Below are 26,645 nucleotides of genomic sequence, written 5' to 3' on the forward strand. Positions count from 1 at the left end.
GTACCACTTTCCCTGTTGGAAGAATTATCATAACATCGTTACTAATATTCACTTTGTCGATTTCTTTCTGTTGGTACAATGAATAACTTCCTTTTTCATTTTATGAAATAACTACTTTTCACTTTCTTCTTTGTTCGGCATCTTCAATGGGTGCTAAATGCAAAGTGTACCTCTGTAGTCATTGTCACACATTTTAGTCACTTGCCTTGATGTCTCCTCTCTATCCAGCGTTTGTCTCTTTTTCTTAATTGGTCTGCACATAATGCATAATCCTACCTCTGCAAAGATTTAGCGCTTCTATAGCTTCCTCTTAGATGGAGAGCCGATTGGTTTATTCCAGATGCCATGTTGGCATAGTAGTCAATGGAAATACTTGGGAGATTGAATTTCATTCAATATGACAAACACCCTGTAGTGTTTTGCATGAGACTGAGAATAACAGAGTATCTGCAGTTGAATTTGAATTTGACTAAATGCAGTTCTGTTTGGGTCTATGTTGTTCGGTGATAGAAAACAGGATAGCTGTTTCCTGGGAATACTTCAGCCCATTAGCTTTTACTATGACACTGCAGAGGAAACAGAAAACAGTTCATTGTGTTTTACGAAGCACATGCAGGTTATAAAAAAGTTCAATGTCAGGGTTTCTTCAGTGGAGTGATGGTGTGTCATTTGTTGTTGCTCCACACCTTCTCAACTGTGTCTCTCAGCTTTCCCTTGAGATGGCCTTCCAGTCCTGTCAGGACATCAGTCTTTGTTATTATGTCCTCCACATCCAGTGTCACGAAATATAATGACTACTTAGTAAAAAGTGAACTAGGTGTTGCTATTTTCCTGTATCATTAAATATGACAAAATGAGCAATAGTTAAATTTAAGAATGTCCTTGCTCATTTGTTAAGAGTTTAACTCAAAAATTCTCTGTTGCCATCCATCTGAGCTGATGTGTTTAGATGTCATAGGCCCTGACATATTACATACTGTATGTAATTCATATAACTCGTCAGAAGTGGACAACATACATGACTCAGTTTTTTCCTAATCTTCCCTGTTTTTAAAACACCCTTACATTCTCACTTATTATTGCCGGTGTTCATCTGATTATAATTTTAAATAGAAAGAGCAGCATTTAATACAATGTTGTGTCTGTGCTTTGGATATCAGTGGCTCATTTAGAAATGAACTGATGCTCAGTCAGATAAGAAGCTTACTGTATAGTGAGACCATCTCATAATTAAAACTGAATGTGTATAATCTCTAGACAGCATGTTTCATTAACGCAATGTAACTGGTGTTTTCACTCCAGCGTAAATGTGCCTACGTCAGGCTTTGATCGTGTCTCTGTCAGGCTATAAAAACCACTGTAATCTGTTAATCCTGCAATAAAACATCATCGGTGTATCTGGAAGAAATAGCGCTGACATGTTTGCTGAGCGTCCTTGCATTATTATGACATAACATGATATCCAGGAAAAGAGAAACAACGAGCTGCAAAACTTTATCCCCCAAATATTGAATTTGTTACTCAGTCCCTTTGGAAAAGCATTTGAATTTAAAATGCATCCCTGAGTGGAAGACGACAGTGGGACATGAATCAGCTTGTAAAGCGGGACTGATAAACAACAATGCTGTCAGGATGATAAAGAAAGGTAAGTTTGGCACAAATCGGTCAAAATTCACAAACAAAGACTTACACACTGACACACTTCCAGCACACACACACACAAACCTTGGAAGTGTCGAGACAGCTCTACTTTAGAATTGAAGTTGGCCATCTTTGGTCAGGCCGTAAAATTCCTTTCAGAATCACAGGTCTGAACCATAAAATTCCTTCTGATAAAGGGAATATATGTCAGCCCCTCACCTCCTCTTTGCCCCCCATTCCTACCATCCCCTCTCTCTCCAGGAGATTGCTGTGGAAGGCTTGTCTCCTTTGATGTGAGGAGAGCGGCGGCTTAACTCTGTTCCAGCCTGACTGACTGGCTCAGAATCCACAAGGTATTACCATGCTAACTCCTTAAGGTAGGCCTGTGCTCTGTTGCCTCAGGACCACAGGGGACACGTAGGTTAACACGGAGGGATTGTAGTGGGCAGGAGGAACTAAGATGTTGGGAATGTGGTAGTGAAGTGTAGCTGACGCATGTAGGTGAAGGCCACGGTTTTTTCCATTATAGTTTTAGTATTCATGATACAACTTTAAACCAATTTATCAACCTTTTGTTGAAGCATTCTACACATTAATGTCAAAACAACTCCAAGCAGTCACGACTGATTGAAGTGGATTACATGTTGTTTTTGTTTACTTTTCAGAAGATGTTGCATTCAAAAAGGTGGATTCATGAAGACAGACTTCTTTACTTAATACCAGACAAGTTTTCACCATTCAAATGTCATCTTTTTGACACACTTTTGGAAAACACATGAGCCACATTTTATTGTTACTACTGCTGATCCAAACAATCAGCAAATTCACCTTATATTATGAGACCATTGTTCACATGTGCATGTAACTACATGAAAAGCCTCTTTATTGAAGGTGCCCTGGGAAATGCTTGTGAAGTGACATTTTGGGAAGCTACCTTGATGTTGATGAAGGCAGCATGTCAGGTCACTCAGACCGGTTCAGCTGGGAATAAATTGGAAGCAATAAAGTAGACCAAAACAACCTCCCTGAACTCTGGTAGTCAGTATTAGTGGCACTATTTGTGATGGTTTATGATGTTTTATATATATATATATTTATAAATATATATATATATATATATATATTCATTCATTCATCTTCTAACCCGCTTAATCCGCAAACGCAGGTCGCGGGGGAGCCGGCGCCTAACCCGGCAGTCTCAGGGCGTGAGGCGGGGGACACTCCGGGCACTACGCCAGTGCACCGCGGAGATATATATATATAAAATTTTATTTTTTACATGTGCAATATAATAATAATAATAATAATAATAATAATAATAATAATGGATTAGATTTATATAGCGCTTTTCTGGACACTCAAAGTCCCTTTTACATAGGATCCATTATTCATTCATTCCTCATTCGTACCTGGTGATGGTAGACTACGTACGCAGTCACAGCTGCCCTGAGGCAGGCTGACGGAGGCGTGGCTGCTAATCTGCACCTATGGCCCCTCTGACCACCACCGGAACAATCGCACACATTCACACACCAGCGAGTGCCTCACTGGAGGCAAGGAGGGTAAAGTGACTTGCCCATGGACACCACAACAAATGACTCGGCAGGAGTGGGAATCGAACTGTCGATCTTGAATCATTGGACAACCTGCTCTATCACTGAGCCACTGCTGTGTGTGTGTGTGTGTGTGTGTGTGTGTGTGTGTGTGTGTGTGTGTGAGTTTTTTCACTATAGTTAAAAAAAGATAAGTCCAACATTAATGGTTGTTTCTCATTTGTGTGTTTTTTGCCCTACATTAGCCACAGACATCAGTGCTTCAGTACTTATGGGAGTTGTCCATATTCATATAGTCAAGTTCTGAGTCAGTGGGTGTCAGTGGTGGTGAATCGATTCAAGGGGAATGTGAGGCTTTCCAGAATTATGTGTACTCAGATCAATGGTTGTTGACTAATCACATTAAGGTACTAAAGTCACTTCAAATGCGCCAGATGTCTTACTTTTTCACAATCATTTCAGGTGATTGAACAAAGGAACAAATGAAAACAACAACAACAACAAAGTCTTCTTACCTAATAGGTCATTCCAAAATGCAAATAACCAAAACAAAATCAAACATACCAGAACCGCTGCTCCAATGTTCCAACTATCATCAGCTCTGGTTTGGTCAAAATGCACATCTAATGTTGCAGAATTAGAAATCTCCACCTGTCTGTTACAATGCAACGCAGTGGCCTATTACTGACTGTATTCTGCTGATGAACCTCAAGGGTTTGGCTTCAATATTTGAAGATCCTTTTATATTGATCAGTTTCATTAGAAATCGCTGTAACAGAATGACATTCAGGGTGATAAACGAAAGACAGCTCACAGACCCATTTGCAGAATCTTATTGGATTTTTATTGTCTCCCTACCCATTTCTGTACGTCACAAACTGATTAATAACAGGAATGGATTACAATAGACATTGTGGTCACAGGTGGATGGATGACCTTGATACTGCCAGTGACATGATATTTCTTTTGATCATGCATAAAAGAAAGCAGTAACCCCTTAAGAAATAACAAGCCTATCATCAACACATTCTTTATCATAAGGCCATCACATCAGTGTTACCAACCTAGGTACATTTATTTTAATAGTAAATTTAAGAAAAAAGTTTTTGTCATTCTAGCCAACCATGAGCATTTGGAGAAATCTTCAAAACAAAGCTTCATGTCTTTTGCCTGGCTGAAGGTCAAGTCAAATAGCAGAAAAGAAATTCCAACAACGGGGATAACCTTCATTAGTTTATCTCACGGGTCAGGGCACACCATTAGGCAGCAATGATCCAAAGAGCTACAGATTGCTGTTACAAATTGCTGGAATTATGGGCTTCCAGTTGTACTGAAGTTCACCAATCATTTGCTGACAGAAAGTACATGAGCCATGAAAAGCAAGAAATCAATGAATTAATTCTTTTTACTTGTCGATCAATTCATATTCTTGGCATGTATACGGCTAAACCCAATTGGTTCCGAGAGGTTGTTGATAAGTTGTCATTTGAGGTTTAAATAGTTCCATAATAGTAATAGTACTCTATTTGAATACTGCTCTGAATACAAAAATACTACTCCATAAGATTAACCAGAAACAATAAAAGACATAAAAAACAACATATGATAAAATAAAATACCAGTGCTGTTTGTTTCGAGTGAAGTCGTTCTCGATTATACATCGGTTTTCAAAAAAACACATGTAAAAATGATAATTAAGCTTACATCCTTTCACTCAGCTTTACGTCTGTTTGCCACAAAGAATGGGCCCTTAAAATCACTAGAAAACCTTTAAAAGCCCATAATATCATGTCACTGTGCTATAAATAGAAATATAAACATATGCTATCATATTAAAGTACATACGTATAGTTCCAATATCTAACCTTAAGCATCACTCAAATTCAGATTTGTCATGGTTCGGCGTGGCAGTGCTGGTGTGTGACAGGGAGAGGCCAAGCCGGTGGGTGGAGCCACAGCTCCCCACCTGAAGCTCATTCACACACCGTGGTGATCATCTCACCTGAACTTGTTTTGAGCTAATGACTCTAAGGCTTTTTAAGCCTGGCTCAATGAGAGCTCAGAGCTGGTTCGTTTGCTCATGTTTGGTTCCTGGTAGTCTGTCCTGATTTTTAGTTTCTTGTCTGTCTGGAGAATTTTTATGTTTTGTTAATAAATCATGGAGGGAAGATTTGCTTTTGGTGTCCTGCACGTGGGTCCATATTCTGCCCCACGTGACAAGATTAGTTTATGCACGGTAAACTTTTGCTCTTTATAATTTAGTCCTTCAGGAGAAGAAGAAAACACTTCAAAGAACTCTAAACCAGTTTTTTAAGAGCAACTAATAACAACAGACTCAGGTGTTGATGTTGATGATCCACTGTACGGTACTGTAGCATGCAGCATGTAGCATGTGTCGAACCTTAAGAGCAAAGGAGGAGGAGGAGGAGCGAGAAGTTATAATTGGTCAGAGACAGAGTTGTCATCAGAGAGATGATCGTCAGTACCACTATCTTTACTAGCCTTTATCATCCATGATAAACAGTAAAGTATCCAAAGTACGAACCCTGACACTCTAAGATGCTCACAGAGACAACAACAAACAACAAGAGGGGGAGTCGAGTGTTGGAGATGCCTGAACACAGCTGTGCTGCTCGATGGGGGGTTGTGGCAGAAAGGGGAACTACAGTACAATAGTCGGGATATGGCGGCACGCATTTGTATCTCCAAATCTAAATCAAATGCTCCTATGTTGAGGACTACCTGTTTATTTTATTATGTTTTTTAATGTGCAGTGCGCCCTCGTTACTGACGATTAATGTATTCCTGGAACAACATGCGAATCACGAATTCCGTGATATATCGATACACTTTTATTATTTACAGTAATTGAAACGTTTATGACCCTCCCCATACTGATAATAAACCACCTCATACCTGTATTACCTTTTCCCACACTCTTATCAACTGTTTGAAGCATTTTGTGTCTCACGGAAGTCCAAGACTCACGGAACATAGCGCACTTCCGGATGCCGTCAGCCAATAGAATGCGCGTACGTTATCACGTGACTGCCTACTAAAAAATCTGCGATGAGGTGAAGTCGCGAGTGTTTATGCACGAATGTGCCAAGTTGTACTGTATGTAAGACTAGCAGTTACTGTCCGGGGCATTTAGCACGACCACATATTCCCGTTGGTCTTATTTATTACAGGTCTATTTATTTGAAGAGCTGAAGAAGTTTAATTTGAAGCATCTTCTCCATTCTGCTCCATGTATGTCCGCTTGCTGTCATCACTCTTTCACCAACACTAAATCTCCCCAGCTACTCTCATCATTTAAGATTGTTGATCGGTTCAGCTCTTGCTCTACTTCTTTTTCCTTTGTATTTGTTGCTTCTCAAATCTATCACTGTCCTGCTGAAGCATCACTATTCGGTTTTCCTTCAGCTCTCTTCTCCTGACTCCAACTTTCTAACCTTTGCAAGTTGCTCTTCATTTTTTTAACCTCGCGATTTGTCCTCCCTTCCTCTCCCTCCTTCCCTCTCAGGGTGATTAAGTGATGGTTAGGCTGGCACAGCTGGTGTCGTTGGGCAGGCAGCCCATCTTCATGACAGCTGTGCTGCATTGTAGCCAGTTCCTTATTTGGGCAGTACCGGTGCTGTAATCGTAACAAAACATGGGTCATGCCATCTTTTTGGATCATCATGCAAACAGCTGTTCTGTTGCGATTATCACTTTGGTCATTATATCAGTAAATATCAGGAGCAAGCAGAGGTGTAAAAATCCTGTTGGTGACCCTTCAGGTCTGTCTTACATGTCTCCTCCTTCCTTTGCCATTTCACACATCCTCCGTGGTGTTAGAGCATGTACTTCACACCTTTTCTGCATGCACATCCTGCATTACCTCGCACCTGCACAGCCGAATGCCTGGTGTTGTGTGGGTGAGCCAACATTAACTTACCAGCCAGAGGTTTCAACCTCTAAATTGTATAACTGACTTTTTTTTTTTTTTAAAGTTCACAGAAAACTGTTTTCTAGCACGATCTGATTCACAGGTCTCTCTCTGACACACACAAAGAGACAAAGAGGGAGTTAGAATGTGAGCAAATATATCTGAAGTAAGCACCTTTTTTGGCGCACTAATTGAATTGTGCCTTTATGACGGTCCTACAACTCAGTTATGAGGTTGGTGAGCTGTGCTAAACTCACTATTAGTCACAAGCTGTTGTCTATTTTCTGTGAGATTTTCCTCTTCTCTGTGCACTTGTGCATCATCAGTTTTAGGTCAAGCTGACAGCTTAAGAGGATTAATGCAGTATTGGTTAAAGGGGGAGAGGGAGTTCGGAGGGTGCGCTGTGAATGTCTTCACCCTTCCCTCTCACTGCTGTAACACTCTCTTCCAAACACACACTGGTCTCTGCATTGAAGCTATCGTCCTCTAACAGACCCTAACCCTTGACATTAATTGTGCTGGCACCCACCGACACAGATGCTGGTGGGACAGGTTTTCCATAAATGCCACTTACGTGGGACAGACGTACACCCATAAACCAGCTCCATCAACAATCTTGACACTTTTATATAAAGCTCTATATATTTAATGCTGTCTCTCTCAGCACACACTCTAGCTCTGGATGGACATTGTGGTCAGTGTTTATGATATTGACCTATAGTCATCACTCCACTGTTTTGATGCAAATGTGCTATACAAATGTGTACAAGCCATAAATGAGGCTTCATTCCCTGCAATGGTACCATTTGAATGACATAAAATAGAAGTTTGCTACATAAAAAGAAAACATTATGGGTTATAGCAGCCACTACGCAGAATCAGTCAAATACTAACCAGTTTGCCAGTGAAGTACCGTAATTGTTTTTAATTCACTCTATGAATCCAATCCACAGCATACCTCAAATGCCAAATTTTCATTCGTATTTGGTAGCTTGTTTTACTAAAAATGTAGCCGCAAGAGGGCTAAAAAATATATAAATAACGAACTGACAGAAGGATAAACACAGTACTTCTATTCGTCCCCTCTGGAGAGGTTGTAAAAACTTCTTTATGACTATATGCAAAGTTTTGTTCCATACTGAATACAGTGGTAGAGAGTTGTGTGATCCGTAGAGCTGAGTACCCGACTGTCTGACAGACCTGTGCATAAACTATAAGATAAAGTGTGTGACAATAATGATGTAAGAATCAACACTAGGTGTTCTCTAAGCAGTCTACCCACCGCTTATGTAATGATATGTATGTCAATCAGGACGGAGGAGAGGAAGTAAATTTGATTTTTGTATTACAATATATCATACGTCATCCATCAGAAAGTCTTTGGCGCTTGTACTCTTTAGGGAGATTGAGATTGAAGGGCATTTGTTCTGAGCATCAACAAGATATATATCACCCCCCCTAGAGTCCAGACATTGAAGCTGGTGGCTGGTGACCCTGGTGAAGTTGACAAATGATGAAGTCAGTGAACTTTGAAGACTATGTAGTCATTGGGAAGTGGAGGACATGCGAATGAGCTGTGTGAAAGATCTAGAGGATTGAGTAATATTTAAAAATACAGTAGCAGAATGATGACAGCGCTGACAAAGGCTGACAATACAGGTTTGTCGCTGTGCTATTAGATCGATGTGACTGCAGAAAAATTAACTGACTATATGTTAGAGGTACAATTAACAGAAAAAAAAGCTAAATAAAGTGTAGCTGAAGCTTCTAAAGGTTTTGTCTTCCTAACTGTACTTTCTCTAGGACTTCATTTAAATAGGTATATATGATCACCAATCATGCATTGTAATAATATTGTAATATCTACCACACATTGATGTGTCCAGTTTCTAAGGGTCTAATAAGTTATACATAAGACTGAGTGATGAGAGCAGGCCATATACAATGTGTTCCCACAATTCATCTGCAATCCCCACAACACAGATGGATTTGACTGTAATTGCTTTTTATGTTCATCAGCTCATCCCAGCATCATTCATCGCTGCCATCAAAGCCACACTGGAATTACAGGAAATTACTGGGTGATTTTATCAACATTGTCTTCAACAAAATTCACACATTACATTTTCAAATTAATTCCAGAGTGTTCATGTTAACACAGACAGCCGTAAGTCATTCATGACTGTTATAGCTCTTTTGAGTGGCCCCTAAGTGTGGAACAGACACTTGCAGACACACACACACCCACACACACATATACAACGGTGTTGTAATGAGGCACATGCCGAAGATACAAACAAGCTGTGACAGCAGACAAACAACACTTTCTCGCTTTTCCCTCATCTCCTGTTCTTGTGTTTGACTCCAATTCTACTTCCTCTTGTTGCTCAGAAGTGTGCTTGAAACACAAACTCCTACACACACAAAAAAACCACAATTTCTTCCTTCAGCCATGTCATGTGTTAGCGTCCTTGTGCTATGTACCGATGCAGCCTCACTTTTGTTTTAGTGTTTTCCCTTAAGCTTCATGGGAAAATTTAGGAACTTGCTCAAGACTTTTAATTTAGCATTGTAAAAACGCAACAGATTCATTAAGCCCACTGTGGGGTATTGACAAATGACAGTGTTATGTATGTGGAATTGTGGTTTAGTGCATTTTAATTACCAACCATTCAGTTATATAACCAGGTGTTGACTTAATTCATGTCACTCATCTAACTGAGTTATTGACTACTTGTTCCAAAACTCGAAAGAAGTGCTTAAGAAGAAGCAATTAAAAGATAAGGTGACAGGATAAAAGATGACACTCTGTTAAAGAGTAAAAGAAACCTGTCTAAACTTAATGTTAACAATTGTCCAGTAATAAAACTGAAGATGAATAAAAAGTTTGATTTTGGTTTATATTAGGCTAGTTGAATAGATATCATATACAGTATAATACATAGCAGTGGCCGGCCATGCATTCCACACTTAGGCCTTCAGTGATGTTCTGCTTAGTCAAACTTACAGATATACATCTCATAATATTGTAAGCAGCTGAAACCAATGTAGCAGCCGCAACATGACACATACATGTCAGGACAACGTGAGGCCAGCTAGAAGGCCATAGAAGGCCAATTTGTGATCTGACTCATTATAGCATCTGTCTATTAACTATATGTACCCATTTTCTCACAGTGCAGGGAGACCTGCATTCTAGATTCTGAAGGTCCTGGACAGATTTCATTCAATCTGGGAGCACAAGCTAGCTGAATTCTAATAGGATAACTACAGTACATACGGTTGTATAGGATGTACTGTAGTGCAATTTTCCACACAGCAGGAAGGTTAAGAGTTTGTATGTTCTACCCATGTTTGCATGGGTTCTATCCAGGGTCTTCAGCTTCCTCCCACCTCCAAAAACATGCAGCTTAGATGAATTCATTGCGTAAATTTTCGGTAGATGTGAGCATGTGTGTTGGTTCATCTTTGGTTTGGCCCCTCAATGAGCTGCCGTTTTATCTGCAGTGTACCCCACCTCTCACCTGTAGCCAGCTTAGATAGGTTCCAGCAGATTTGTGACCCGCAAAGTGGATAAGGGCCTGTAGACGAGACGATTACAGTTGTCTACAAGAAAATGGATGGATATTTTCTTGGTTATATTTACATATAACCGTGATAATAAAGACTTTAATGAATGTAATATATTTTGCCGCTGTTGTATTAGATTGCAATACTTTTAGATTAAGGTGCCTTACAAACAAGAACATTTATAGACCAACAGCTTTTTTCGTTTATCGTAAAGTGGTAATAAAACTGTGAGGCGTGTGCGTTACGTTTCATTTATTTGAAGCATCTCTCCTTTAAAACAATTAAAATGCTCTAAATAGTTTCTTTATCCTGTTTCCACATGGTCATTCTGGTTGAACGGAGGGTTCAGGTGTATTGGTATTCACTGTGCATCATTTTAACAGAGTTCTAACTCAAAGTGCGAGCACCAGTCAGAGGCAGATGGGCTTGTTAATGCAGTGATGTAGTTATGTAAGACCTGCTACTGCAGCACAGAGAGAAAGGCAGGAAATGTAAAAGAGAGATTGAGAGTAAGTTGCTGTGTGTGCCTACAATTATGCATGTGAAGACAAATGCATTTTCAAGTGTCTGTATGGGAATATTGGGACAGATGGGGAGGAATGTGGTTTATCAGGACGAATTGACTTGTTGTCCGGGCTTTGATGAACTCTTCTTCCTCTTTAACCTATCGGCTTCAATTCCCCACATGCTGGGTTCACTGCCAATACAGTCTATAATCACTTAGCTGCACAGCAAAAACAGATAAAGTCAGAGGAACAGTGCCTCTCAAATCAAAGGACCGAGAAAAGATGTTCTGTGCATGCATATTAATGCTCTAATATGTTTGGGATGCTGAACCACTCCATTTGAGATTTGTTGCAGACAAAACAATATAAATAATGAATGAAAAATTATCTTTAAGGATTAAGTGCAAACACTGCTTCATTGTGAATTAATCATGAAGTTGAATGGCAATGTTCAGCATTTCCTACCATTTCTAATGGCAAATCAGAATAACAGTATTCCATGAAGGTTGAACAGCTCTACAATCTGATTAAACATATATATTAAAACAGTCCAAATTTTTTATAAACATGGAGAACGAAAACATATTTTTTTTGTCAACTGTTCTAAAAAAGAACCACAATTATAATCAACCACATAATTTCCAGTATCTTCTAAACTTTTACATCTTAATTTGACTTTTGTGGGCTCTTCTGTCATTACAATTCACATTTGGTTTGGTCAAAATCAATCTGGCATTTGGGAATGATTGTCATTAATCTCTTTCACAATGCATGTTTAAGGCTTGACCTTTATTTTGCCACAAGATTTTGAAGTAATGCAGGGAATTTGTAATAGGAGTGTTTGTTCAGCCTCTGATTCGGAAGCAGAACTAGTAACAGTGCTATAACAACATCACACTACTTACGCCTGTAGATTAAGTGTCAATATTAGAATCAGTGGATGACCTGTTCACCTATTTGATTGGCCAGTGCAGGATGTGGCCTTTAAAATCAAATTATTCCACCTTAAATACCTTATTGTTGGCAGAGCCACCTGCATTGGCACTTTTGTGGAAAGATCCCTTTCCAATGAATGAGGAACGAAGGCCACAGTATATGAACATGTGGTGTTATTGTTTCCTTGTGAGGACAGTCTCGAGGCACCTGTTCTCTGTGGATCGGCGGTGTCAGGCTGAATTTAAGCAGTGAGGATGTGATGCACAGTTCAGAGGATGAGTGTGAGCACTGCTCGCTCGTATGCAAAGTGTTTGACTCACCTTTCTGAAGCCTTGGTCACTTCAAAGTCTGGTAACAGGGTGAAGCCCATGCCCTGACGCAGGCAGTGACGCTATAGATCAGTTCATGGAGGCAAGTTAAAAATCATTTTCTGAAGGTTTCAAGTCTACTAAATGAGCTCTGCTTCAAAATATATTTGTTTTCATCCACGGTCAAGGTGGATCTTACCTCAACAATAACCCCGTTCATTTTTTTTTTTTTGCAGCAGCAGCAGCTGAACAAAAGACAAGATTGTTCTTGGCCTTGTCATTTACTAAGTGACTCACTATTGCCTACACTGTACATTCACTGGCAAAATGACAATTTATTGTTCACCTTTTCCTCGACTCAATTAAGTGAAACAATTTTTCCTCACTGGTGCAACCACACACTGACCTGTTCAGGAGCTACCATTAAATAAGCTGCACTGGACAAATGTGAACCTTTAAGGTTATCATACCAATACTTTCTTCACTGTTGTCCACATGACTATCAAATGTCACTAGCTGTGTCATTGGATGGAGCTCTAATGTACGAGGTGTTATTTATTTTTATTCATTTTGTAAATACTTATCAAACATCAGCAGTAAGTTTATCTGTTTAACATTGTGTTAACTCATTTTTCTAGTTGCATGCATCTATTTTTAGGGGTAAAACCAAGTGAATCACTTTTTGCCCTCTTCTATTGACTTGTTTTTCTGTCTCCACAAGTTCTGTTTCCATGGTAATACTCACAAAAAGATCCATTTATTTAGCTTTGCAGGGTTGTTTCTTATCAGGAGAAGATGGCTATCAAGAGCCAATCTAGGATAAAACCTGGAAGAGGCGATCTTGGCTACAATTCCTTACATATATGCAAGCATGTGAGTGGTGCATATCAGCAAAACAGGAATGTGGAGAGACAGACCAGATAAAAAGGGAAGGAAGCAGAACGAAGAAGAAAAAGTGAGACAGAGTGAAATGACTGAGTCGCGTGATCTACTATGAGGATAGGAACAGGCCCATACTGCTGTGCGTTTGGACCCCAAACGCCTTATCCAAAACCAAAACACCAATCAATTATTCAACAGGTACAGAGCGAACCAGCAACAGACGAGAAGACGTGGAAGGAGAGGAGATTTGAATGGTTAGAAAGGATAGAAAAGATATATGCTGCATTGGAGTTACACACAAGAGGTTTTTCTGTGAATATGTGCAGAAATGTGCTATGTGGTGCAGGTTCATGAATAATGCAGTCTTCACTTTTGTGACATCAGCAAAAATGAACAAATAGTCCAGTGACTGCTGAATATTTAAAAGTGTGGTGATATTAAAGCTTTTATTTTGAAGGAATACATCAAGATTTTGGGGAGGAAAAAAACACTAACTACAGTACTTTTTTTGTGAAACAACAATCTGATCATAAATATAAAGTTGTTGCAGATTTATATTTTTATGTTAGCATGCTAACCAGCTTATGTCCGCCCATTCTGTCTCATAATTTGTACCAGTTTGTACCTCAAGAGGCCAGGCACCCTCACCTGTAGTTTTGGGTGGAAAATATAAAACTTTCAAAGATCACTGATGAATCACCAGAAGATGTCTGTTAGTTTGTAGAATTACACAAATACCAGTGGTTGTACTTGCTTGATTTAGATTGTTTCTTGGGATATTCTCCTGCAACCCCATGACACACAAAAGCGGAAACAGTGGTTAAGAAGATGAATGAATGGATGAATTAACTGCTTCTGAATTAACTGCTTCTTGAATTAACTGCGACAGGTCAGGAGGTGGTCCCCGGAAGCAGAGGAGATGCTGAGGAACTGCTTCCAGACCACCGACTGGGATGTTATTGTGGGCTCACATGGGGAAGACATTGAGGGGGCAGCTCAGTGTTTTACAGACTACATTAACTTCTGTGTGGACACCGTGGCCCCTGTCAGGACAATCAGGTGTTACCCCAACAACAAACCATGGGTAACCAAGGAAGTCAAGGCTGTCCTGAACAGGAAGAAGCGGGCGTTCAGGAGCAAGAACGAGGAGGAGATGAGGAAGGCCCAGAAGGAAGTGAGACTCTGCCTGAGGGAGGCCAAGGAGGCGTACAGGAGGAAGCTGGAGAAGCAGCTGGGGCGCAACCAAGTGCGGGAGGTCTGGAATGGGATGAGAACCATCACCGGACACGGGAAAGGGCGCAGCACTGTGGAGGGGAATATTGAACGAGCGAATGAACTTAACAGCTTTTTCAATCGGTTCAGCTCCCCCACCACTCCCAGCTCCTCGTCCCAGGCCTCTCCTGGCCTACAGACCTCTCCTGGCCTACAGACCTCTCCTGGCCTACAGGCCTCTCCTGGCCCTACAGACCGCTCCACTGATGCTCCCTCCTCCTGTGCTTCCTCTCCTTCCACCCCTGCCACTTCTCCCGAACCCACTCCAAGAACCGCGAAGCTCAACGGCCCCACCTCAACCACTGGACTTCCAACCTCGCCACAACCTCCTGCTCCCACCACGACCGAGACCATCATCACTGCAGACCTGGTGACGACAACGCTGAGGAGGCTCCGTCCCTACAAGGTGGCTGGACCAGATAAGGTCTCCCCAAGACTCCTCCGAGCCTGTGCTTCGGAACTAGGGGACCCCCTGCAACAATTGTTCAACCTCAGTCTGCGGCTGGGGAGGGTCCCGTCACTGTGGAAGACCTCCTGCATTGTCCCTGTACCCAAGAAAGGACGCCCTACTGAGCTCAACGACCACCCACCGGTCGCTCTTACCTCCCACGTAATGAAGACCCTAGAGCGACTGGTCCTGGAGCTCATGCGTCCACAGGTGCAGGGTGCTATGGACCCTCTCCAGTTTGCCTATCAGGCCAAGGTTGGGGTTGACGATGCTGTCATGTACCTCCTCCACCGCACACTCTCCTACCTGGACGCCGGGGGCTGTGCCGTCAGAGTGCTCTTCTTCGACTTTTCGAGTGCCTTCAACACCATCCAGCCCCAGCTCCTGCAGGATAAACTGACCTCCATGGCTGTGGACCCCTACCTCGTGAGCTGGATTACGGACTACCTAACGGACAGACCCCAGTACGTCCGTATGGGGGACTGTTTGTCTTCTATGGTGACCAGCAGCACGGGGGCGCCACAGGGGACCGTTCTGTCACCCATTCTCTTCACCCTCTACACATCAGACTTCAAGCACAACTCGGATACATGCCACATACAGAAGTACTCCGATGACACCGCGATAGTGGCATGTATCCGGGAGGGTGATGAGGGGGGGTACAGGGCATTGGTGGCTGACTTCGTGGAGTGGTGCCAACAGAACCAGCTCCAGCTCAACGTCTCCAAGACAAAGGAGATGGTTCTGGATTTCCGGCGGGCACCTCCCTCTCCACAGCCGGTGATCATCAAAGGCAGTGAGGTGGAGGTGGTAGAAAACTATAAGTACCTGGGACTGCAGCTAGACAGCAGACTGGACTGGTCACTCAACTCCAACTGTGTGTACAAGAAGGGGCAGAGCAGGATGTACTTCCTAAGGAGGCTGGCCTCCTTCAACATCTGTCCTAAGCTCCTTTTCATGTTCTATCAGTCCGTAGTCTCCAGTGTGCTGTCATACGCCATTGTGTGTTGGGGTGGGGGGGCCAGGAAAAGAGATATGGACCATCTGAACAGACTCATCCGCAGAGCAGGCTCAGTGGTCGGGCTGAGCCTGGACTCTGTGGAGACGCTTCTGGAGAGCAGGACCATGTCTAAAATTAAGGCCATCATGAACAACACCAGGCACCCCCTACACACCACCTTCTCCCAGCAGAGAAGCACCTTCAGCGGCAGACTGCTGTCACACAGCGCCTCCACAGAGAGGCTGAGGTCCTCCTTCGTGCCCCGTGCCATCAGGGGGTACAACGACTCTCTCAGGAGGAGCGGGGGGGAGGTGGCGAGGTCAGCACGGGGTTGAATATGGATTTAATTTAATTTAATTTAATTTAAATTTAATTTTATACTGTTGTATATATATATATATAATTTATTTATTTTTTATACTGTTTTATATTTTAATTCAATTTTATACTGTTTAGATTTTATTTTATACTGTTTATATTTTAATACTGTAATATTTTTAAATTTTATACTGTTTATATTTTAGTTATAGTTTAGTATATAAGTCCTGTTAGTGCTGCATGTGCCTGTCTGTTAGTGTAATGTATGTCTTGTGGTATGTCCTGTGATGTCAATGTTTCCTTTTCTCCTGGTGTTTATCCAGGATTATTTGTTATTTAATGCCTGAGCAATGGATATATGCAATTTCCTCCGGGATTAATAAAGTATCTATCTATCTATCTATCTATCTATCTATCTATCTTCTCAACAAAGCTGCACCCTAAGATATCCTACATGATATTACATTTCGGTATTCTGGATCAGGATCTGGTATAATAGATTCTTGATTTTGAATCTGAGCAGTTTTCGTCATTCTTTGCTTATACATTTTGAGCTATGCAAAGCACAAGTCTGTGTAAGATTAGGATAAACCTCATCCACAAACCCTTCCGAATGTTGTTTATTTAACAAATTTGTGATGAGAAATGTAAAAAGTGGCTCATTCACTTCAGTCAGCAAAACAAAAAAGGTGCTGCAAGCTATTATTTTGTCCAACGATCCCTCTTTCCCTAGAGACAAGTAAATACCACAGTTCTTCAATAAGAGAAGTGAAGCTGGAAATCAGCATGAAACACACACAGTTCTGTTTTCTCCATGCATTCACTTAGCCTCTGTATGGTATATCCCAGCAGCGCCTTATGAGATGTTCCTATAGAATGACATCACAAATGGCAGATCCAACAGCCTCCATCTTTGAGGTAACCACAGAAGTAAACAAATCAGCTTTGAAAGTGACTACAGCATGAATAGCAGGGTTTACAATCAAACCGTTCACAACAAAACCAGTAATTGATCAATATATCGAGATTATTGTTAGTTATAATAATCTTAATATTTCTTCAGATTATTTCATGACATTTAAGTGTTAATTTTTAGCATAATCGATGCTTGAGACATACAGTACATGCCAAGATTTAAGGTATGCCCAGATTTTCTATATGTCAGACTGAAGACGACTGAAAGCCAAGGATCACTTCATGATTTCCGTATTTTACCCAGTTGCAGATCAAGATAACTGCACTGGTGACAGGTTCAGTGGAAGACTGCAAGAATGGGGACCAACATTTTTATAGTCACAAGAGTAACCAGTGATGAAATGTGCAAATCAGCAAGTGACCAAGAAGATCACTCCAAAAATGATTTACTGGATTTTCTAGTTGAGATGTGCATTAGTCGCCGCTATGAAGGAAATGGAGCACGGCTCAGTTCACAATTTGGCTCAGACTGTACTTAAATAAAACACTATATTACCAGGTGTCCCAGATGCAGCCACAGCTGTTAAACTATTTTAAATTTGGCTTCTAACTATATCAAAAAAAATTATTTTCTTCTTCTTTCATCTTTCTCTTCTGCCTCACCCTTTCTTTTCCTACACTCAAAGTCTTTCTGCATGTCTGCATCAACAACTGCTCAGTAGACAATATACCATCATCTTTTATTCTGTAATCATTTACAATTTTCCTGATCCTTACCCTAATCTTAACATAAATGTAACCCTAAAAATGTCAGACTAAAAGATATTGATTTATTCATAAAGAATTACAGTTACTTTCCCTTTTAGGAAAAAAAATCCCCTCAATATGACAATTTAAATTTTCAAAACATGAGAAAAACACACACACATATACACACAAACATGGCATTTGCAATTTGCTCTAGCTGTTGCCAAGAGAGCCTGCAGTCAGAGGTCTCCACAGAGTTAGTGTGTAATGTCTCAATTGGCTGGCCATTCTACTCACAGGGGACTTTCCTACTGAATGTGCAGCTAGCTACTAAGGTAAGTCAACATAAACAAATTAGTATTCCATATGAAACAATTCTGCAATAACTTTACCGCAGCTGCAATTCAGCAAAGAGTCTAATTAGAAGCAACTGAGGCCAAAAACATTTCTGCTGTGTTAATTTTGTCGTGTATTCCTGATTTTTATAACTTTTCTTTTTGGATCAATATAAAAGAGTGGAGAGTTGTTGTTTTTTCTTGGTTGTGACTTGCACAATTAATTTTTACTTTAACCTTGTGATAAATGTTTAATGTACAAAGCAGTATGTTTGCACATAAAACTAAAAGTCCAACGGAGATTTAATTTGCAAAGAAGTTGTAATTAAACACCACAGAGCCATTGTGAAATTAAATTTAATGACCTGTACAATGTTTGTTTTCTTAGCAACAAAACAAATCATTCTCATTCCGAGTTTGTTGACTCTCTCCTTTTTTCTTTTTACATCGAAGCGCTGATGTAATTGTCAATGTTTGTCTGTTTTTTCGTTTGTTCATTTATTCGTTAGTGCATTCCTTCGTCCGTTGCAGATTGCAGATAGAAAGATGGAACAAAAAGCACATTAGTCAGGCGGCAAAGAGGATAAAAATGAGATGACGACCTTGAGAAAACAAGGTTAAGGTCAAATTTCAACTTTTGTACACTCAGGAACCGGATAAGATAGAAAGACGAGGGAGAAGGCTAGCGTGAGGACGACCATAGATCAAAGCTAGTGCTTTGATCTATGACAGTATGTCAGAGCACAAGCTTTGATCTTTGACCTATGCAAGTAGGTCAGGGTAAAAATTTTATTTCAGGGGTGTTGTAGGATGTTGCAGTCTGTGACTGCATTTGTTCTACTTTGTATTGATTTTTTTTGAGTTTCAAATCAGTTCTTGTAATTATTTGAACGTCTTTCAACATGTGTTGATTTTAAACAGTGATAAGATACAGTTGAGCAGGCAGACCGTACAGAGGTGTGGAAACAGCAGAAGAAAGAATGAATCTGAGCGACCTTGAGCACAGGCAGGAAGAGCTGTTGCAAAGGTCATTGATATTCAGAACCATCGCACGGAGACTTTCTGTGCGGCAGTGTGAGTGGGGATACGTTTCATCATCTTCTCCACTGTGCACTAGAGATACAACTGACTATCATATGAATGTCATTAAATCTTAATATGATTTAGTTGTCTGAACACATATGTCCACAGAATCCCCAAAGCACCGATAACATGTCCTTTTTGCCTGATATGTAAATGTGTCCAGTGCCTCGGGATGGGGACACTCAAAAGAAAATTTGGATCAATTTCAAAACGCAATAATCTCACCATTTGGTGCTTCATGACCCGAATAAACATTCTGTCACTAATCCATATGTTATTATTATCCACCAACGCCATCATAGATTCAAGTTAACAGACAAACACACACACACTGTGGCACAATGCAGAAGCTTCTAATTGTTCAATTGTAGATTTGACAATGGCCCGCAGCCAAATGCGTGATTGCCAACGCAACTGTCAACTCTTGGGGAAATAAGTAAGGATGTGACATTATTCTTCTTCTAAATGCCATCAGTTACAGATGCATACATGTATACCAGTGTCAATCAAACAACACTAAAAAAGCCTGTTTGCAGAACATCCATCCACCCATTTTCTTTTAGACGAGACGATCACAATTATGTCGTCTACAAAAAAGCCACTTATCTGCCTTGTGGGTCACAGCTCCTCTGAAGCCTATCTCAGCTGGCTGTGGGCATAAGGCAGGGTACACCCCAGATAAGATGCCAGTTTATCGTGGGGCCAAACAAACACTCAAGCTCACACCTACAGACAAATTAATGTGACCCGTTCACCTACGCTGCATGTTTCTCAGGTGGGAGGAAGCAGGAGAACCTGAAGAGAACCCACACAGACACGGGGAGAACTTACAAATTCTGCACACAAAGGAATCAAACATGAAATATTCTTGTTATCAGGCAACAGCACAACCCACTGCTCCACTATGCTGCCACCAAGAACATGTGACTTTAAATTTGTCATCACACTTTACATAAGTTCAAGCTGAGGAGGAACTTCATTACACTACTGGAACATTTTATATTCTGGCCAAACTTCTTTCCCATTTGAGTTCACAGAAAACCATCAGCTCTGCAGTGAGGTCAAAGCCATCAGAATGAATGGTTGCAATTTTACCATCATATGTTGATATTGATCAATATGAATTTCTGTATTGACCTGCAGTTCACTGAAGGCAATATCAGAGAACATTCATTGCATCAGATAATGGAAAATTTAGCAGATTATAGTATATTCTTTGGTGGAACTGAAAGTGAGGAGATCAAATTAACATAAGGATAAGATGAAGAAATTATTGTGTCTTTAAAAGTTCATAGTCGCAGTGTTGTCATTACTTTATTTATTTCACTGATATACTCTAATAAGGCCTCTTCTCATATACATTAGTCTGTACATCCATCAGTACTCTTTCTATGACCACTTATCATGTGTTGTCACAAAGGATGGAGACTATTCAGCTGACATTGGACAAGTTGACAATTCATCACAATCCAGACATTGAACAAACAACATATTCTCACTCATATTCACACAAAAAATGCTTTCTAATTCAATTATATTGCATGTTTTTGGACTGTGGGAGGAAGCTATACCTGGAGGGAACCCACACACGCGGGGAGAACATATAGAGAACAAGCATGTAAAATGTCCAATGGGTCGGATGGTGGATTTGACACCATACTACCAATGTCTTAACAAGATACCATAAAATCCAGATTCCACATACTTACATGCAACTGAATGAAATTGAATCTGACTCAAAGATGATATATGAGCTGAAAGGCAGAGGTGCTTCAAAACTGGTATTTTTAATATATTTGCTATGAACTTTTCACAGAATCTCCATGTTCTGTTCATTACTTTTTTTTACATCCGTTGGTGTAAAGCAAACATGAACTCTTATTTGGTATACTTATAAGGCTGCCAACTTGCCAAAAGATTCATCAAATTTAGGCTGAAATGGGGTTGTATAGATGGATTATTGTCTGAGGAGCAACTAAAAGACCAACCCATTAAGATATACTCATGATATATTTAATGTATATTCAAATCTAGTGTGAAAAGAAATAACCAAATCATTTTTGATATATTACATCCGATTTTCTTATTCATGGCAGATGTCTGCGTCTGAAAAACCTAAATTATATTGTCATCTGTTTAACTCAAAATACATTGCACTGTTTTCAGCCTGTGTGTCTATTTTTCACATCAGTTCATTCACCAGCAAATAATGCAAACAATTTATCCCCATGGTCCATTTTCTAAATGTATGCATACTTCTATTGAAGGTTTAGAATCTGAGACATTTGTGAAAACTGAACACATTAAAATCCTGGAAATGGCAATTCTCGTATTGACATACTCTCAGGAGTGTCACCCAATGGCCTCCTAATGATGAGATCAATTTGACCATGTTTATTCCAAAATAGTATTCCATAATGGATGACATTATATTTCCTCATTTGAGGGTTGAGTCATGGGGATACTGCAGAAAAAGGTGGTGTGCTACCATTTTCCAGTAAAGTAAACATTGTCAATCAAAATGCTTTCAAAACCCTGATTGCATTGATCGATTACAATTGACTTGCCTGTCTGAACCACAACTATGCTTCATCTGAGCCATTTTTTTGAATCCATTCACACATTCTGACATTTGATCACCTGACACCATTTAAACAGATTACCGATAATATGATTTTTACTTGGTCTTACTTATGTATGGACAATGTACTGTATGTATAGAGTGTATATTTTTATGTGACAATAGCAATGTGTATTAATTATTTAAAAATATTAATAATTCAGTATGTTCTCTGTTCAACAATAAAAAGCATGAATGATTGCAAGAAAAATCAATAACTTCATCTGATAACTGAATCTTTTCAGCCGTTGTTTTCACGTTAAAATGTCAACAACAAAAAATGCTAGAGTTCAACTTTGGCTTCGTTATTGTTAACAGTCTTCACAACCGTCTGGCTTCTCACAGTCAAACTGATTAATTGGGAACAAACTTGATCTATAAACTCATCACAAGGAAAAATCATTTGGCATATCTTAGCTGGAAATCCAGATTGTGACTGTGATAACATATTAAGGGTTCACGCAGAGCAAAAAAAAAAAGAATTTCTTGTGTTGCTTTCTTAATAAAACAGTCTTTCTCTTCGGAGCAATTTTTAGGGTTTGGCGTGTTTTTGTTCACACAGTATCAGTATGTACTTGACTATGAAAAACAGTTGATAAAATAAGAGACAACTGAAGACAGATGCAAAGTCAAGTACAGAAAACCAATCCAGCTTCAAACAAGCTGTGAAACAAAGCTTCGGCAGCTACCCAAGCCAACCAGCTAGCAGCCAATCAGCCTGCCAGGCCTCTCTCCTCTCAGGCTGAGGCTGGCAGCAGGAGCTGGCCGAGCAGAGAGATAGTGAAAGAAGGAGAAACAGACAAAGACAGCAAAAGAGAAGGAGTTTTCATTTCACTAACACTTATCATGCCTCTCCTTTTCGCTCTCTCTCTTGTTTTAACCCACCGTAGAGAGATACTGTGGTAAAAGGTGACAGACACAGATAAATGTTTGTCGGGCAGACTGCACAATTACTCTGAATTGTATTATTGTTACTGACAGCCACATATTTGTAGGAGGAGATACAAAGCAATGCATCAGCCGTCACCACTGTGTGCCGTGTGCCTGCCTGTGTGTAGGTGGATGGGTACGGCCCATCTGAAATTACAGGAAGATTAAAATTAAAGCTTGTCTCCCTCCAGCCAGAAAGATCTGTGCTTCTCTTTTCTTCTCACACACACACACATGTACACAACAGCGGCACTAATCAGCCCTCTGTCAAGCCCATTAGGGCCCCGCTCTTAATGAGGAGATGTCCCAGCTTGTGCCCTGACTTGGGCCAACCAAGTGAGCTAATAGATAATGATGTGCATGAACGCATGATTGTTGTTTCCCTCCTCTGCACTGCATTGAAATGGCAAATAACAGATTTGCAGCGTCTCTATTAAAGAATGCTTTCTATTGTGTTCTTCGGGTTTAGTCAGCCGTGAGCGCCATCCGTCACAAAATGACGATCTGCCTTTTTCTTGCACCAGCCCCATTTTAGAGCAGTGTTGACAGATGAGTCACTACTTCACAAATACTTCTTCTTGTGATGTCTCCCTGATGGTGGTGCGTTTACTGTCCTATTTTGCATTATATTTTTCTTGGATGACAGTTACTGTTTCTTTGTCTTAACTAGGATGCATTCATTCCGCTCTCATCGGGGTTTTGGAGGACATCCCAGGTGAGAGGTGGGAGTCTTTGGAGTAGACCAAAACGTCCTAAGGGGAATGTAACACAGAAACAGAGCCAAACACTCCTCCACCATATCACCCTCCTTTTTGTCATACATGTGCGAGCTCATGCATGCATGCATGTCCAGAGAGGAGCTCCACTGATTGAAGTTTCCATATTAACACACACGTTCAAGGTCATTGAAATAAAAGCTAAATCACTAGAAAGCTGCCGTGTGAGAGTGAGAGTAAACAACCAGGTGTTATCGCGTTTCTCTCCTGTGTGCTCCTCCACAGGGAGAGCCACCCTGTCACCACACCGACAGAAAACACCCTGCTGTTGGAGGGGGTGAGCTCCTGTCACGCCGATGGAAACCACACACCCTGCAAGTGCGCGCTCACTTGACTCATGCGTGCGCACGCAAACCGAGCACCCAAAGGGTGAAACTTTGTTAACAACAAACACAATCACCAACTTTACCCATAAGCAATCTCATTCTCACGTTGCCTTTTTTTTTTTTTTTTTTTTTTTTTGCGTTTTCACGCACAATGATGCGCGCAGTAGCAGCAGCAGCAGCAGCAGCAGCAGCAGCACCAGCCATCCTCCTGTAGGTGCTGGAAGTCCTACAACCTGCAGTGCGGCAGCGGTTCGCTATTTTAGGATTAGTTGGTTTTTTGTTTTTTTTTACATGAAGTGGATATAGATAAATATTTTATTCCCTTTCCATCCCAAGCCGTCAGAAGGCATAAATGATGCCCGGTGAGTAGTTAGAGCAGCACCGAGTGGCTCCTTTAGAGACTCCACTTGGCCAAAGATAATCAGAATTTTTTTTTTTTTTAAAAACACTCCAAAATATGCCAACCAACTCTCTCGCTCTGAAACACACACACACACACACACTTACACACACACGAATAAACAAGGCAGCCTCATGCGCTCCACGTCAAAAACACCTGGATTCCTCTCACCTCGCCTGAACATCTTGGCAGCGGCTGTTGGGACCGTCTAGTGGAGTCCGAGCGGGAGTCGCATCCTTGTGAAAGTCCGCGTCTGTGTTGCTGTCGGTTTAAATTGTTGTTCTGACTCCTTTAGATTGCTGGAAGGCTGGTTGTAGCTGTGACTCCTCTCTCCGGTGGTGAAGGATGCTTTGAGGAAGAAGAAGAGGTGGTGATGAGGGTACAGGAGGAGGAAGAGGGGGGGGGGGGAGGATCGGATGATTAAAATGATAAAACAAAAATGTAACTGGTAGAAACGAAGTTTTGTCGTCCGTAGCTGGGATAAATAGATGTAATGAAGCGTCTTCTCGTCTCGACACACTCAGGTGTGTTCTGTTGTCAAGTGACCGCCGTCAGTAACGTGCGTTCTGACTTTATTTGATGTCCGAATATCAGAGAGATGCGCTGCCGAGCGCAGACTGGAGACAACCCGGTTCAGAGGAAAGTTGCTTCATGCCTTCATCATCCTCCTCCTGTCAACTTGCAGGTCGGTAGGATGTGGTGTTTGTGGAGAGTCTGTCGTCTGTCTGTTCCCACAGAGCTGGAGGCAGCCTCTTCTACCCCCTCCCACCGCGAGATGTGACTGATGAGAGCCACAACACACACACACACACACTCACACACACACTCACTCTCTCTCTAGGAAAAAAAGTAAAAGACATGATTGTAGAAGAGATGATTGTGGAGAACGGATATTTGTTTGTTTTTTTTTCCTTAATTTTGTCTATATATTTTTTTTAGTTTGATAAATGTTAAAAGGTTAGATGTTTGTTTGTTCAGAAAACACACAGTACGATTGAAAATCCTCTTTACGGAAATCTTTTTTTTTTTTTTTTGTGGATTTTTTTGTCAACTTGATTATTTTGTAATTTGACTTTTATGAATAAATGTCATGTTAAAAATCAAAATCAAATCAAATATCTCTCTCACTCTGTCTGTCTTTCTCGCTCCCTCCCTCACAGTTCTGTTGAGCAGGTTGTTATAGGTTCTCATATTGAAATCCTCCACTCAGTTCTTGGACCCTCTCACCTCTCTACTTCAGTTAATTTATTTTCATGCCAGAAATACAGCTTGTTACACGACCGTGAACGTTCCACAAATAATATTACCTACGCTTCAATAACAATTCAATTAGACTGTTCACCTTGTTCAGTTCATTCACCAATTTACCCTCAATCTGTTTCACTCTCTCTCAGATTCAGAATTTATTTGGTGACAGTAATTAAATTAAGTGCAGTGACGCCACGACGAGCTGCGCAAAGATTCAAATGAGCATAAATTGGAATTGGACAAATAGAAAATAGTACGTTATGCTCAATATGAAACAATATACAATAATAGGAAGAATTTACCTGTACGTTGTTTCTGCACATCATTCTGTCGGTATGACAGTAGTTTATTTGGAATTAACAAAATGTGTGTGTGTGTGTGTGTGTGTGTGTGTGTGTGTGTGTGTGTGTGTGTGTGTGTGTGTGTGTGTGTGTGTGTGTGTGTGTGTGTGTGTGTGTGTGTGTGTGTCACCATTTTTTGCTGAAATTATTTAAGTTCAGCTTTGACAGGATTCAGAGATCAAGGTTCAGGACTGTCAATCAGTCCAGCCAATATTTACTTAAAATAACGTCTGTTGACGTCAGACGAACAAATGTACTTTTATTTAAGCCAGATACAGTCAGTATTTACGCAACTATAAAGCTATGGCCACTGGTTCCTCCAGCTGTTACTCATGGTCACTTCTCCACTGGACAGCAGGTCGCTGGTGGAACCATTAAGCCTACGACACCAAGAAGTTTGAAAAGTGTAAAGCAGAAGAACTCCAGGGAGGAAACGCCCCAGGGTGAAGTTATTGACAAGGAAACTGAGAGAGTAGAAGAGAGTAGAAGAGAGTAGAAGTAGAGGAAGAACAAGGAAGAGGAGTGGAGGGGCTCAGCATGTCATGAGAAGCCCCCCAGC

General features: G+C 40.8%; 1 protein-coding gene across 1 annotated transcript in view; it reads right to left on the reverse strand.

Moving 5' to 3' along the window:
• LOC137606329 (reticulon-4 receptor-like 1) overlaps window positions 1–25,381 on the reverse strand; it is a 97,516-nt gene extending 72,135 nt beyond the window's left edge. The window contains exon 1 of the mRNA XM_068331543.1: window positions 24,669–25,381. Within this exon, the coding sequence (XP_068187644.1) occupies window positions 24,669–24,681 (13 nt within the window). The 5' untranslated portion in view covers window positions 24,682–25,381. The remainder of the gene's footprint in view (window positions 1–24,668) is intronic.
• Window positions 25,382–26,645: the final 1,264 nt, after the last annotated feature.

This window comes from Antennarius striatus, chromosome 13 (assembly GCF_040054535.1).
Source record: "Antennarius striatus isolate MH-2024 chromosome 13, ASM4005453v1, whole genome shotgun sequence".
Classification (NCBI taxonomy): domain Eukaryota; kingdom Metazoa; phylum Chordata; class Actinopteri; order Lophiiformes; family Antennariidae; genus Antennarius; species Antennarius striatus.